At 40.4% G+C, this 17,286-nt stretch overlaps 1 protein-coding gene across 1 annotated transcript in view; it reads left to right on the forward strand.

Annotated features, from left to right (window-relative positions):
* Positions 1 to 17,286, forward strand: part of DNAH7 (dynein axonemal heavy chain 7) — a 533,102-nt gene that overhangs the window by 496,183 nt on the left and 19,633 nt on the right. The window contains exon 62 of the mRNA XM_075829965.1: positions 166 to 343. Within this exon, the coding sequence (XP_075686080.1) occupies positions 166 to 343 (178 nt within the window). The remainder of the gene's footprint in view (positions 1 to 165; positions 344 to 17,286) is intronic.

A 17,286-nucleotide genomic window follows, 5' to 3' on the forward strand; every position in this document is an offset into this window, starting at 1 on the left:
AATTTTATGCGACAAATTAGCAAACAGAAAAATTTGATGAGGGGCAAATAATTTTTTCACAGCACTGTATATGTCCGTAGAACATAAAAAAAATAGACGAAGGTATTTGTATCATTGCTTTACATTATGTATAATTATTATGATTTTTTTTAAAATTTAACACAGGAATGGTATGAAAATGGAACTCCTCCACTATTTTGGCTCTCTGGCTTCTTTTTCACACAAGCATTTCTGACCGGAGCACAGCAGAATTTCGCTCGCAAGTACACAATTCCGATTGACCTGCTAGGCTTTGACTTTGAGGTTTTGGAAGATAAAGAATACAAACATGCACCTGAAGATGGTAAGGAACAATCACTGCTGCTACATATCCATAAGTATTTAATGAAAGCTTCAGTGCTCATGGCTAGGTTTTTAAAGATTCCTAAAATACCTTTATGAATAACATTTCTAAAGTATTTAAATTAAAATATTTATTATCCAAAGTTGTTTTTTTTTACTATTAAATTGACAAATCAAAAAAATTTCTTTCAGTTTAAAAAACAAGTTTAGAGAATGAGGAGCGAATGTTATTTAATACTAAATATCATATTTACAGTATTTGTTCTGAGAAAATCTTATAGGAGAACCTACATATTGATTAGGTAGTAAAATCTGATATGTGTTTGAGTGTTGAGCTCAAACATTTCACATTTTAGGACTAAACAAGGACTAGACAATTGTTATGTAAATCCTATTTTGAACATGTCCACAATTCTTGCCTGTTATGTATGTTTAGTTGTATTATACTGGGACATGATAAATCTTGAAAGCATCAGATGATCTAATGATAATAGCAAAGTGTCACGTTGGGTACGTGGACCAATTGGGCCGTACCGCCTTAACGGTATGGCAGCTGGCCAACAGGACACAGGTCAAAGTCTATAGTTTGTATAGGTGTACCTGTGGTAGCTTCAGACAGTAGCGAGGCAGACTCGGAAGGGACTTTGGCAGCAGGCGGACACCAGGCATGGTGTAACAGGACAGGCGTGGTACACAGCACAGCACGACTCCAACTCAATACGGCACTTGACCAGGATAGCACGGGATACAGCTTACAGGTAGCAGGAACGGGAAGCACTGGGAACTGGAAGACACTAGGAGACCATTTGCAGAGACAAACTATGGTAACGACAACAAAGCTCAGGCAAGGCAGGAAGGGGCTGGGCCCTTCTTATAGTCCAGGATGCTTATGGGCTAATTTGGTACTTTAACACAGGTGTGCGCCAGGAGCGCGCGCACCCTACGGGACCCGGCCGAGAGAAGTGGAAGTGAGCGTTGGCGTCTCCTGAGGAGTTTATGGGTGCCAGCGCTCATAGATCCATAGCTGCAGCCGTCAGGAGGTGACTGAGCCTGACGGCCCGCGGCTGTGGGCATGACACAAAGTTGTACATTATATTGGTCTTCCACTTGCTACTTTGTATTTTCAGCATGTAAGTGAGGTAATCTTGCCCTTCTCATGGCACATAGCATAATTTAACATTACTATTAAAGCAGCCTGTTTTTCTCATGCAGAGCTCAATATCCCATGCTTAGAAAATGCTAAATAATAACAATAACATTTTGGCTGCCTGCATCCACCACTAGGGGGAGCTGATTGCATACATGTTACTTAAAGGGAATGTGTTGTTAGCAAAAAATTTATTTTTATTTTTTAGTTAAACAATTAGTGTGTGGGAGATTAAACATTGTTCTAATGTTTTTTATTTTTTTCACGAGTCAGGAAATATTATAAATTGGATTCAATTTATAATATTTCCCATTGCTGGTCACTAGATGGAGCAATTCCCAAAATTGCAGCATTGCATGTGGTAAAGCAACCACATTGCTTTATGCTGCAAAATTGGGAAAAAATCCCTCGCTCTAGTGAGCTTTCAGAATCCCCCCCTCCTTTATCCTGGCTAGTGCCGGGAGAAACGAGGGGATTGAACGGTCTAACCTCCTACACTGTGTGTCGCCATTTTTTGAGCTAACACACAGTGTAGTAGGTTAACATACACTAGTAAACACACAGTAAAACACGAACATACATAGAAATCACTTACCTGCTCCAGTCGCCGCCGCTCCCTCCGGACCGTCCGCTCCGTCTGCTGCCGCTGCTCCATGTGCACAAGTCCGGAAGCCGCGACCGGAAGTAGTAATCTTACTGTCCGGCCGCTACTTCCGGTCCACAGGAAAATGGCGCCGGACGGCGCGCATTTCAAATTGGACTGTGTGGGAGCGGCGCATGCGCCGTTCCCACACAGACGGCGTACACCATAGTGGATGGAACGGGCCCCGTTCGCAGTCCCTATGGGACTGGAGCTGCCGTATTCCATGTCTGTATGTGTCGTTAATCGACACATACAGAAATGGAAAAAAAAATGGCAGCCCCCATAGGGAAGAAAAAGTGTAAAAATAAAAAAAAGTAACACACAAACACACAAATAAATACAAACGTTTTTAATAAAACACTAACATCAAACTGATATAAAAAAAAAATTTGTGGCGACACTGTTCCTTTAATAAAACAGTATTTAGTCATTTATTAAGCTCCCTCTATTGGTGTCTGCAGGCAGACAGAGATCTTTCATTTACTTACCTCAAATGCTATGTAGGGGATTTGGAGCTCTGTATCAGAAAAATGAATACAAAAAATTATTCAGAACAGAATTTTGGACCTAAAAACAACATGGTATTAAAAGATGGCTATTCACTTTAGGCATTATTCATATTCTTAAATACAGATACACAGATAACCATGGAATAGTAATAAATTCTATAATTTATGTGCTGCAAAAGATTCTTATGGGGAAGACGCGTAAGAGACAAATTTATTGTTACACATATTGTGGACTTTCAAGTCTTCTATATAGAGATGATACTAAAGACAAAAATGTATAGTTATATTTATAATGGTACACGAACAACTATACACAAAAGTAAGGTATTGTCCGAAACATGATCCAAGTAAAAACAAAATTACTTTATTTCATCAAGTTAAAAGAATAAAATAAAAATTTTCCAGGAAAAGACGCTTACGCGTTTGAACAGTGCTGCCATCAGGGCAGTACTACTGTTATTGCCGTCAGGGGCCCGGCCACATGGCTGAGAAAAAGGGGCACGCCCGACACATAGTTACATAGTTAGTAAGGTTGAAAAAAGACACATGTCCATCAAGTTCAACCAAGGGATGGGAAAAGGGCAGGGAAAAATTTCTACACATTGACATAGGAGCTGATATTTTTTCGTTCTAGGAAATTATCTAAGCCTTTTTTAAAGCCATCTACTGTCCCTGCTGTGACCAGCTCCTGCGGTAGACTATTCCACAGATTCACAGTTCTCACAATAAAAAAAGACTTGTAGCCTCTGGAGAGTGAACCTTTTTTTTCTCCAGACGGATAAAGTGCCCCCTTGTTTTTTGAGGGGGTTTTACATGGAACAGGATTTCACCATATTTTTTGTATGTGCCATTCATATATTTATGTAAGTTAATCTTTTCCCACTTAGTCGTCTCTTTTCAAGGCTAAATAGGTTCAGTTCTTTTAATCTTTCCTCATAACTTTGATTCTCCAAGCCCCTTATTAGCTTCATTGCTCTTCTTTGTAGTTTTTCCAACTCCAGGGCATCCTTTCTATGAACTGAAGCCCAGAACTGAACTGCATATTCTAGATGAGGCCTCACTAATGCTTTGTAAAGTGGTAATATTATATCCCTGTCCCGCGAGTCCATGCTTCTGTTAATACACGAGAATATCTTGCTGGCCTTTGAAGCAGCTGATTGAAATTGCATGCTGTTATTTAGTTTATGATCTAAAAGTACACCCATATCCTTCTCAACAAGTGATTCTCCCAGTATAGCTCCCCCTAGGACATATGATACATGTAGATTGTTGGTACCAAGATGCATAACTTTACATTTATCTACATTAACAGGTTCCCGACCGCTGGCCGTAAATATACGGCCAGCGGTCAGGGTCTCTAAAGTCCGGCGTATAGTATATATACGGCCGCACTTCAGAGACTGTGCACGCGCGATCGCGTGCACACAGCTCTATGCCCTGGCTGTTGCTAACAGCCATGGGCACTGGGCAGAATGTCAGGGGTCAATCTTTTGGCCCCTGAACATGTGATCGCTGTGACAACCAATCACAGCGATCACATGCATTTCTGCATAGAAAACAGTGTGCACGCGATCGCGTGCACACAGCCCTGTGCCCTCGCTGTTACCAACAGCTCTGGCCACTGGGCAGAGTATCAGGGACCAATCTGATGGTCCCTGATCATGTGGTCGCTGTGAAAACCTATCACAGCGACCACATTTGTTTTATTTTGACTTTTCTGGCAGTAAATCTCCTGCCTCTTTTCTTCTCCTCAAACATTGTTTCAGTTTGAGGAGAAGAAGAGACTCGGGAGAATTGCTGCCAGAAGAATACAGAGAAAAAAAATACAGTTACACTAAAACATTCTCTGTATAGATAGATTTCTATCTATCTATACAATCTATCTATCCATCTATCTTTTTTTCTATCTATCTACCTTTCTTTCTTTTATTCTATTAGAATAGGCAGGTAGGGAGTATATAATTATATATATATCCACATATATATAATATATATAGCAATAGCGGTTTATTTTTTTGTTAGCGGTAGTGTAGATATATATAGCAGTTAGTTTGTGTGTTTTATAAAAAAAAAAAAAAAAAATTTGTTTAGTTAGTGTTAGTGTTAGTTACGTTATGGCGAGGAAGTTGTTTAGCGCCGAGGAGGCATACGCCATGCTGTGGTCTGAGTCGGAGACCGCATCAGAGATGGCGTCCGAGATGGAACCTGTTTTAGGTAGTGACGATGACAGCGTCACTTCAGGTTCATCTTCAGGGGACGTTGTCCCTGATGCAGTCGAAACTGCAGAACATGAAAGCGCAGGGCCAAGTAGCGCTGTAGCACGGGACAGCCTGGTCCCTCCAGTCCAGGCTCTTGTATGGGCACCTGCCCCATCTTTTGGGCCTAGAATCCACGGATTTACGCCCACTCCTGGCATAACCGTGGACAATACAAATTTTGTCCAAATGGATTACTTCCATTTATTTATAACGGACGACATCCTAAATCAGATTGTCCACGAAACAAATTTATATGCCACGCAATATATAAGGCAGAAACCTTCATCCACCCATGCCAGAGATTGGACGTCCACCAATTTGCAGGAATTAAAATTTTTTTTGGGGCTCACCCTAAATATGGGTATTGTCAAAAAGCCCTCCATTAGGTCTTACTGGTCAACAAGACCCGCCCAAGCCACCCCAGTATATTCTGCAGTAATGCCCAGGTCTCGTTATGAGACAATAATGAGGTTCCTCCACTTCAATGACAACGCACAGGCCCCCCCAAGTACCGATGCAAACCGGGATCGGTTGTTCAAAATAAGACCGCTAATAAATTCCCTGAATAATTTATTTCTGCAACTCTACACCCCTGAGCAGAATGTAAGTGTGGACGAATCCCTCCTCAACTTTCATGGCAGACTTAGCTTTCGCCAATATCTACCTTCCAAAAGGGCAAGATATGGCGTTAAGCTCTACAAATTGTGTGAAAGCGGGTCAGGATATACCACCGCCTTCAGGATTTATGAAGGGCGGGACCGCACAATAAATGTTCCTGGATGCCCCCCTGATCTTTCCACCAGCAGTAAGATTGTGTGGGAGATAATGCAGCCTCTGCTTCACAAGGGGTACCACCTGTACTGTGATCATTTTTATTCGAGTGTACCCCTGTTTAGGCATTTGCATGCTGCAAGGACTGGGGCATGTGGTACCATGCGCAAAAACAGAATTGGTTTTCCACAGCAATTAGTGGGGAAGCGCATGGTAAAGGGGGACTCCTGTGCTTATGCATCTGAAGAATTGCTGGCGGTCAAGTTCAGGGATCGCAAAGATGTGTATGTGCTAAGCACGATTCATACCGCAGGAACAGTGGCAGTGAGGGAAAGAGGGGCAACATCGGACAAGCACAAACCAGTGAGCGTGTCCGAATATAACAAGTACATGGGGGGGGTGGATTTAAGCGACCAGGTTTTACAGCCCTATTTAGTAAAACGCAAAACTAAAACCTGGTACAAAAAGGTGGCCATTTATTTGTTACAGGTGGCCATCCACAACTCATTTGTGCTCTACAAAAAAAACAGAGGCAGAGACACATACCTGGATTTCCAGGAGAAAATTATTGAAGGCCTCATTTTTGATGTTCAGGACACCCGAGAATGCCCCCAGTCTGAGGATGTCACGCGACTGACTGAAAGACACTTCATCAGTCGGATTCCCCCAACAGCAACCAGAAGCAACCCCCAGAAAAAGTGCCGCGTCTGCAGAAAAGACGGGCACCGCAAAGATTCCCGATATTTCTGTCCCTCATGTCCCTCGCAACCAGGCCTGTGCATTGAGCCATGTTTTAAAAAATACCACACTGTTCTGAATTATTAGATTTTAGTTAATTTGTTGAAAATATATTTGCCCTACATTACGTTTTTATTTTTCCCCTGATTTTACTCCCAGGGTGAGGGAGGGAATGGGTAGGGGGTGGATGTCATGTTTGATGTTTTCTAAAGTTCATCTGCTGGAGAGCTCCATTTGCATTAACCTGAAATTTCTTATTTTAGAAAACCCCAAAAAATAAATTCCCATTATACCCCTAGATGAATATTTTGGGATTTCTGCTTCAAGAGCAGATATTTTGGAAGTGTTATAGAAACTCTGTTGAGTTTTGTAAAACCAGCTTTGAAAAAAAGCGATTTGTGAAATAATCTTCTTCTATCCTCCGCCCTCCTACATCTCTATGTGATAAATAAGGCCACATATTTGGTATCCCCGTGCACGGGAGAAGTGGCAGAATGTGAACGGAGATTAATTTTGACCGTGGTCTAAGCCGTGTGTGAAAAATGCTGGTATAAACTGACGCATTTGCTAAAAAATTGCTAATTTTATTTTGATCCATCTTATTCAAGAAACTTTCAGAAGAAAACTGGACTGTCTAAAAATATGATAAACCCCTTGAAGGAAACCTTGTGGGGTCTACTTGTGTGAATGAAGTCGTTTATGGGGTGTTTCTAATGTTTCAGCAGCATTAGGCCCCCCAGAAAACAGTATGCGGCTCTAAAATCAAGTGCAGAATTCCTGGACCGAAAAGGCCAAAAAGCCTCCTTTTATGCCAAGCCCTGGCACATGCCCGTGAATAAAGCACACATATTTGGTATCCCCATGCACGGGAGAAGTGGAAGAATGTGAAATGCGATGAATTTTGTCCGTGGTCCATTTTGTGTGTGAAAAAGCTAGCATAAACTGACGCATTTGTTAAAAAAAAAAGGTAATTTTATTTTGTTCCATCTTATTCAAGAAACTTTCAGAAGAAAACTGGACTTGCTAAAAATATGATAAACCCCTTGAAGGAAACCTTGTGGGGTCTACTTGTGTGAATGAAGTCATTTATGGGGTGATTCTAATCTTTCAGCAGCATTAGGCCCCCCAGAAAACAGTATGCGGCTCTAAAATCAAATGCAAAATTCCTGGACCGAAAAGGCCAAAAAGCCTCCTTTTATGCCAAGCCCTGGCACATGCCCGCACAGCGAATAAGGCACACATATTTGGTATCCCCATGCACGGGAGAAGTGGAAGAACGTGAAAGGAGATGAATTTTGGCCGTGGTCTATACCGTGTGTGAAAAATACTAGCCTAAACTGACGCATTTGCTAAAAAAGTGCTGATTTTATTTTGTTCCATCTTATTCAAGAAACTTTCAGAAGAAAACTGGACTTGCTAAAAATATGATAAACCCCTTGAAGGAAACCTTGTGGGGTCTACTTGTGTGAATGAAGTCATTTATGGGGTGTTTCTAATGTTTCAGCAGCATTAGGCCCCCCAGAAAACAGTATGCGGCTCTAAAATCAAATGCAAAATTCCTGGACCGAAAAGGCCAAAAAGCCTCCTTTTATGCCAAGCCCTGGCACATGCCCGCACAGTGAATAAGGCTCACATATTTGGTATCCCCATGCACGGGAGAAGTGGAAGAATGTGAAAGGAGATTAATTTTGGCCGTGGTTCATACCGTGTGTGAAAAATGCTAGCATAAACCGACGCAATTGTTAAATTCTTGCATTTTTTTCCAATTTTGCCCACTTTAGAGAAAAAAAAAAAAATGATATATACTGACAAATGCCACTAAAACAAAGCCCTATCTGTCCTTTAAAAAGAGTGTAAAATTCAAAGATGAACTTTATTCACCTGCTGAGTTATAGTCATCTAAAGAAGCGCATAGCAAAATTGTGAAATTTGCTCTTGTCATTTAGCTGTAAAACAGCCTAGTCCTTAACCGGTTAAACCTCATATGCCAAGTGGATGCCCAAACACTTAGTGTGTTCAAATCAGATTGTAATTTACGAACATCTTCTATAGACTGAACAATACTACATAGCTTGGTGTCATCTGCAAAAATAGAAATAGTGCTATTAATCTCATCCTCTTTATCATTAATAAATAAGTTGAATAATAGTGGTCCCAGCACTGAACCCTGGGGTACACCACTTATAACTGGGGACCATTCAGAGTAGGAATCATTGACCACAACTCTCTGGATACGGTCCTTGAGCCAATTCTCAATCCAATTAAAAACTATACTTTCTAAACCTATAGTCCTTAATTTACCCATTAGATGTCTATGAGGGACAGTGTCAAATGTCTTTGCAAAAGTCCAAAAAATAAGCCTCTGTCTAGGCTTCTGCTCAGATCTTCATTAAAACAAATCAGGTAGGTTTGACAACTTCTGTCCTTAGTAAAACCGTGTTGGCTGTCACTTATAATACAATTTTTTGTCACATAATCCAGTATATAGTCCCTCAATAGCCCATTAAACATTCTTCCCACAATGGATGTTCAGCTAAATGGTCTACAATTACCTGGGGAAGACCTAGAGCCCTTTTTCAAAATAGACACCACATTTGCCTTGCGCCAGTCCCTTGGCACTATACCAGTCACTAGAGAATCTCTAAATATTATGAAGAGGGGGAGAGAAATAACTAAACTAAGCTATTTAAGAACTCTAGGGTGTAACTAATCTGGTCCCGGGGCCTTGTGCACATTAATTTTATTTAACTTAGCTTAGACCATATCTACATTCAGCCAATTCTGTATATTAATTGATGTATTAACAGCACAAACTACATCAGCTGCTCTTTCTTCAGTTGTATATACAGAGCTAAAGAACCCATTTAGTTACTCTGCCTTCTCTTGATCCCCTGTGACCAACTCTCCATTACCACTATCTAAGGGTCCTACATGTTCAGACATTGGCTTTTTTGCATTTATATACTTGAAGAATTTTTGGGGATTTCTTTTACTATCCTTGGCCACCTGCTTTTCATTTTGTATTTTTGCTAATTTTATTACGTTTTTACAGATTTTATTAAGCTCTTATATTTTACAAAGGCTACAGCTGTACCCTCAGATTTGTATTTTTTAAATGTCCCTTTTTTGTCATATATTGCCTTTTTTACAGAAGGTGTAAGCCATGTGGGGTTTAATTTTAGTCGTTTATAATTGTTACCTATAGGAATAAATGTTGCACTATAATTATACAAAGATCTCCCATTTATCATTTGTGCCATTATTTGACATTAGTTCTTCCCAGTCTATATCCTGAATTGCAGCCCTCATCCTAGGGAAATTGGCCTTCTTAACCTCTTCACGCTCTGCGACGCAACTGTACGTCCTGCAGAGGGCTTGCTTCCCGCATCAGGATGTACAGTTGCGGAGTAGTTCCCGGCGCACACTGTCTTAACGGACAGTGTCCAGGAACTGGGAGGTCAGCTGTCCCCGACAGCTGACACTCCAGTCTTGCCGGTCAGCAGACCATCACCGCTGATTTAGGCAATTAACCACATAAATGCGGCGACAGATTGCGTTCGCTGCATTTAAGGTGTTTGGAGCACATCGGCAGCCCCCACGAAGTGATTGTGGGGGTTGCCAATGCTTGTCGTAGCAATCGGAGGCCAGACAATGACCTCCGGGTTGCCATATACGGAAGCCTCAGAGGAGAAGCCTCCGGCCGGTCCTACAAGCCTTCCTGTCAGGTCACTGTCACGTCACAATGACCGTTAGAATACATTACACTACGTAGGTAGTGTAATGTACTCTAGCAGCGATCAAAGCTGCAAGTCTAAATGTCCCCTAGTGGGACAAGTAAAAAAAAAGTAATAAAAGTGTAAAAATAAAAGTTATAAGTTATATAAACAAAAAATGATTTTTTTTCCTATAATAAGACTTTCATTATAGGAAAAAAATGAACACATTAAAAAAAGTACACATATTTGGTATCGCCGCATTTGTAACGACCCAAACTATAAAACTATGTTCTTTTTCCCGCACGATGAACACCCCAAAAAAAATCAATGAAAAAACTACACCAGAATCGCTATTTTTTGGTCACCACCCCTCCCAAAATTGAGAATAAAAAGTGATCAAAAAGTCGCATGTACCCGAAAATAGTACCGATAAAAACTACAACCCGTCCCGCAAAAAACAAGCCCTTACACAGCTTTTTTGACAAAAAAATAAAGTTACGGCTCTCAGAATATGGTGACACAGAAAAGAAATTATTTTATAAATAAGTGATTTTATTGCGCAAACGCTGCAAAACATAAAAAAACCTATATACATATGGTATCGCCGTAATTGTACTGACCAACAAAATAAAGTAAAACTGTCATTTATAGCACACGGTGAACGCTGCAAAAAATAAACTAAAAAACATTGTCAGAATTGCTTGTTTTTGGTCACCCGGCTTGCAAAAAAATGCAATAAAAAGTGATCAAAAAAATCGCATCTACCCCAAAATGGTACCAATGAAAACTACAGATTGTCCCGCAACAAATAAGCCCTCACACGGCTTTGGTAGTGAAAAAATAAAAGTTCTGGCTCTCAGAATATGGTGATTCAAAATCTGCAGAGTGTTTCAAAAGTGGATATGATCGGGCGCCATTTATCAGTGCGGCCCCGGCTACACATGTATGAATTTTTATTTATTTACCGAATTATTATACCCTCTTATTATGCCCTGATGTACTCCGCACAGATTACATATGCCCCCACATTATAAACTGAAATACCAGCAAAACCCCAAACAGAACTACTACCAAGCAAAACCTTGACTCCAAAAGCAAAATGGCGCCCCTCCTTCCGAGCCCTGCAGCGTGCCCAAACAGCAGTTTGCGCCCACATATATGGCATCGCCATACCCGAGAGAACCCGCTTAAGGTTTTATGAGGTATTTGTATTCAGTGACACAAACTGGGCACGACATATTATGCACTAAAATGGCATACTAGTGGAAAATTGCAATATTCATACCATCCACTGTGCATTAACCCCTTTGCGCACTATGACTTAATAGCACGTCATGGTGCTGGGGTTGATGTATGGAGCTGGCTCACGTGCTGAGCCCACTCCATACGCCGCGGGTGTCAGCTGTGTATTACAGCTGACACCCGGGACTAACGGACAGGAACAGCGATTGTGAAGTTACAGAAGCCTGTAAAAATAACAATATACTGCAATACATTAGTATTGCAGTATATTGTACCAGTGATCCAATGATCGCTGGTTCAAGTCCCCTAAGGGGACTAATAAAATGTGTAGAAGAATTAGAGTTATTAGTAGTGGGAAAGAAAAAAGTTTAAAGTTAAAAAACCCACATTTTCCCATTTTTCTTCTAAAGTAATGTAAAAAAATAAACAAAATTGGTATCGCTACGTCTGTAAAAGGCCGAACTATTACAATATATCATTATTTAACTCGCACGGTGAACACCGTAAAAAACGTAAATAATTTAAACTGCAAAAATCACTGTTTTTTTTGTCACAATAGCTCTCAAAAAAAAATTAACTACAACTTTAGGATCACTATTTATGTACAAAAATATGGTACCAATAAAAACTACAGCTCGTCCCGCAAAAAACCAAGACCTCTCACTGCTCAATCAACCGAAAAATAAAAAAGTTACGGCTCTCAGAATGTGGTGGAACAAAACAATTTTTATTTAAAGAATTAGATTTTTCTTTGCAAAAGTAGTATAATATTCACTACCGTTCAAAAGTTTAGGGTCACTTAGAAATTTCCTTATTTTTGCAAGAAAAGCACAGTTTTTTTCAATGAAGATGTAAAGGATCTGCCAGGCACAGCTTCTGTGTATACGCCCATAGGTAATCAGTCTGCACCTGCTTCTATGTCTGTGAGACTGACTCCATCTTCCACCACTCAGGATGGCAGGCTTAGGAGTGGGAGAGCCTATCACAGCCTGGCCAGATGGAGCTAGCTCCCGCCCTCTGTCTATTTATACCTGCCTTTCCTGTTTCTCCTTGCTTGTGATTCTTCTCGTGTGGTTTCCTGGCCCTGCTGCAGCTTCTGAACTATTTGACCCTGCTTCATTCTGACTCTGGCTTACTGACTACTCTCCTGCTCTGCGTTTGGTACCTCGTACACTCCTGGTTTGACTCTGCTTGTTCACTAATCTCCTGCTCAGCATTTTGTACCTCGTACACTCCTGGTTTGACTCGGCTCGTTCACCACTCTTGTTGCTCACGGTGTTGCCGTGGGCAACTGCCCCATTTCCCTTAGCTTTGTGTACCCTTGTCTGTCTGTCTGTCGTGCACTTACTGAGCGTAGGGACCGTCGCCCAGTTGTACCCCGTCGCCTAGGGCGGGTCGTTGCAAGTAGGCAGGGACTGAGTGGTGGGTAGATTAGGGCTCACTTGTCTGTTTCCCTACCCCCATCATTACAGAAGATAACATTAAATTAATCAGAAATACACTCTATACATTGTTAATGTGCTAAATGACTATTCTAGCTGCAAACGTCTGGTTTTTAATGCAATATCTACATAGGTGTATAGAGGCCCATTTCCAGCAACCATCACTCCAGTGTTCTAATGGTACATTGTGTTTGCTAACTGTGTTAGAAGGCTAATGGATGATTAGAAAACACTTGAAAACCCTTGTGCAATTATGTTAGCACCGCTGTAAACAGTTTTGCTGTTTAGAGGAGCTATAAAACTGACCTTCCTTTGAGCTAGTTGAGAATCTGGAGCATTACATTTGTGGGTTCGATTAAACTCTCAAAATGGCTAGAAAAAGAGAGCTTTCATGTGAAACTCGACAGTCTATTCTTGTTCTTAGAAATTAAGGCTATTCCATGCAAGAAATTGCCAAGCAACTAAAGATTTCCTACAACGGTGTGTACTACTCCCTTCAGAGGACAGCACAAACAGGCTCTAACCAGAGTAGAAAGAGAAGTGGGAGGCCCCGCTGCACAACTGAGCAACAAGACAAGTACATTAGAGTCTCTAGTTTGAGAAATAAACGCCTCACAGGTCCTCAACTGGCAGCTTCATTAAATAGTACCCGCAAAACACCAGTGTCAATGTCTACAGTGCCTTCAGGGCAGAGTGGCAAAGAAAAAGCCATATCTGAGTCTGGCTAATAAAAGGAAAAGATTAATATGGGCAAAAGTACACAGACATTGGACAGAGGAAGATTGGAAAAAAGGGTTATGGACAGACGAATCGAAGTTTGAGGTGTTTGGATCACACAGAAGAACATTTGTGAGACGCAGAACAACTGAAAAGATGCTGGAAGAGTGCCGGACGCCATCTGTCAAGCATGGTGGAGGTAATGTGATGGTCTGGGGTTGCTTTGGTGCTGGTAAAGTGGGAGATTTGTACAAGGTAAAAGGGATTTTGAATAAGGAAGGCTATCACTCCATTTTGCAACGCCATGCCATACCCTATGGACAGCGCTTGATTGGAGCCAATTTCCAAAGCACACCTCCAAATTCTGCAAGAACTATTTAAGGAAGAAGCAGGCAGCTGGTATTCTATCTGTAATGGAGTGGCCAGCGCAGTCACCAGATCTCAACCCCATAGAGCTGTTGTGGGAGCAGCTTGACCGTATGGTACGCAAGAAGTGCCCATCAAGCCAATCCAACTTGTGGGAGGGGCTTCTGGAAGCATGGGGTGAAATTTCTCCCGATTACCTCAGCAAATTAACAGCTAGAATGCCAAAGGTCTGCAATGCTGTAATTGCTGCAAATGGAGCATTCTTTGACGAAAGCAAAGTTTGAAGGAAAAAATTATTATTTCAAATAAAAATCATTATTTCTAACCTTGTCAATGTCTTGACTATATTTTCTAGTCATTTTGCAACTCATTTGATAAATATAAGTGTGAGTTTTCATGGAAAACACAAAATTGTCTGGATGACCCCAAACTTTTGAACGGTAGTGTATGTCCGCCAAATGTTCATTTATCTGTTTCTTAAAAGCCCTTGTACAGCATCCTATATATTGTAGCTTGCACGCACTGCACTGGACCATATATACTACATGGTGGTATTACAAATGATGAATACCTATACAATTATAGACCATTGGCATTCGCCAAAAAAATAATGCGTCCACACAGATCGCAAGACAGAACTCAATACCTATAGAAGACTGTGAAGACAGCTAGTATATCCAGAAAATAAGCGACACATAGCACAAATTACGTACCATGACAATAAAAAATAAACTTTATTATATTGCACATAACAGCATATTGGCCATCACAAAGATAATAACAATAATAATAATCTTTATTTATATAGCGCCAACATATTACGCAGCACTTTACAATTTAAAGGGGACATGAAACAAACAATATCAGACATTACATAGTGACAAAGTTCATTTACAATTCAAACCTGGAGAGTGAGGACCCTGCTCTACACACAATTAAAAAGGAGAGTGTGGAGAAACAGCGTAAATAGTCCCAGTTATATGCTAACACAATATGAACATCATGTGATGTGGTATAGTACAGAAATCTCTATCCAAAAGGATATATCATAAGCCAAATAATTAAACTAAAGAACAAAAAAAGGTTCTAGATGTATTATACACCTGGCCAGAAAGCACAAAATTGTGCCCACCTATGCACAGATAGCCCATTAAATAGGGCCATTTTTTGGTCTAAGAGAACTGCACGTGGATTGCATGATGGACCACAAACGAGATATCTCCACACAGACCGCCCCCAACGCGCGTTTCGCCGTCAGCTTTCTCAAGGGGTACTGACATGATGGAATAATGGTCACTTTAAGTATAGAACACAAGGGGAAGGGATTATAGCAACATCCAATGGATGCACAGTATGCACAGCCTCTGAGTATTATAATCACAAAAGAGGATATCCGCCTACCATGCTGCAGAAGTCCAGGGATGTAAACAAAGGAAGGGAGCTGCACTCGTGCTTGCAGGCGCCATATTGCCCCGCCGCGCATGCGCACCAGTGCTAAAACAAGCGCCGGAAATCATGCCCTTAAGCATAGACATCATAAAAGTACGTACGGCGCGTGCGCACCTAAAATCTGATGGTGGTATTACAGTTCATAGAGGAGCCTATATGGTACTGTTGATTATTAGGATATGACTGAATTGTGGACGTATTACTTTTAAAAGAACATAACCCACATCGTGGGTTGGCACATTTGTAAGAACATTTTACAGTAAGCCAGGATGGATTATGTTTAATGTGTATCTTAGAAAAATCACTAGGGAGTGTAAATTTCCCACTATGGTTGAATTTTTGGCCACAAATCTGCAGCCTGTGATAAGAATTCGTTTTAAGTAGTTATCTTTATGCAGAACATGTAAATACTTTTTAATGTATTTAATGCGTCTCAGGACCATTACAAACTCTTAAAATTTTGTCTATGTAACGCCCATACTAGAGGATGTTGGACATAAAAAGGTTCGATACAGTGTATATAAATCTTTCCTCCCACCAGGCAACATAAATGTTGGCTAGTGACGGGGAAAATTTAGCTTGAATAGAACAGCTTACACACTGCAAAACGAAATTACCATTAAATGAAAAATAATTATGTTTCAGCAGAAAGGCAATAGCCATGAAAATAAAGTAGTGCATCATCATATGTCGTATATTTCTTTTTTAGATGATCCTCAAGTGCCAACACTGCTTTGTCATGTGGTATAGAGGTGTAAGCGCAGTTATATCACATGTCACCCACACATTTCCCTGTTGCCAAGACATTTTGTCCATAATTTTCAATATTTCTTTATGGTCCTTAATATACCTAGGTAATCTCCTTACAAGTGGTTGTAATCGGCTATCGAGCCAAACTCCCAGACTTTCAGTGACCGATCCAAAGCCCAATACAATAGGTCTCAAAGGTGGGGGGAAACCGATATCTATGAGTTTTTGGTTAAGCGTGAAAAATCTGGACAATGGGATAGTGCTCAAACTCTTTATTTGTAAGGATTGATATGCCCTCATTTAGGATCTGAGATAAATTTTCTTTAAAGATGGATGTTGGATCAGATGACAATCTACGATAAGTTATGAGATCAGTGAGCATCTGCATTACTTCTTTCGTAAAGTCCTGAATCAAGAATAACAACTGAACGTCCCTTGTATAAGTTACGTATGACAATATTATTCATCTTTTGTAATTGTTTAAGGGCAAGATCCTCGTGTTTTAGTAAGATTGGGGAAATGGGTAAATTGTTAGTATATACCTCTTTCACAACTTGTTCCACCAATAATTAAAAATTCTCTATAGCCGGTGATCTGGAATTCATCAGATAAAAGTACGGGTTCGGAATGGAAGTACGTCCAATATCTGATTGTATTAAAGAATCTGTATTAGTATACCTACATGAAGAACACCACGAAAAATATTCCCCAGATACATTTATTGTAGTCAACAATCTGACTTATTGCGTAATAGCTTATGGGGAATGAAGCATGGTAATAACGGTGAACCCGCTGATTAATAGCGAAAACCTAAAGTTCGGAGTCTGACACACCAAAATAATTTAAAACAAAGATTTCTTTATTAAATACATCTTAAAAACAACATAAATAAAACAGAGATGATTTCCACAGTGTAGAAAGACAACCAGATAAATTGTATATAGTATATCCAAATATATGGGTAATAGGTGACACTGTTCAAATATAGGATTATATCAACGGTATATTACAATTTATATAATGTACATATTCTGATACATACATCAATAGAACAAACTAGTCAGCAACAAGACAAATTATTTATATAATAGTGATACTGAGCAAAATGTCGTGGTAGGGTTTTCAAGAGATCAATTTTATCCAGCGCTATTCCCCTAGCTGCCTCAATGCCAATAACATGTTCTCTCGTTCGTATC

This window comes from Rhinoderma darwinii, chromosome 6, assembly GCF_050947455.1.
Source record: "Rhinoderma darwinii isolate aRhiDar2 chromosome 6, aRhiDar2.hap1, whole genome shotgun sequence".
Taxonomy (NCBI): Eukaryota; Metazoa; Chordata; class Amphibia; order Anura; family Rhinodermatidae; genus Rhinoderma; species Rhinoderma darwinii.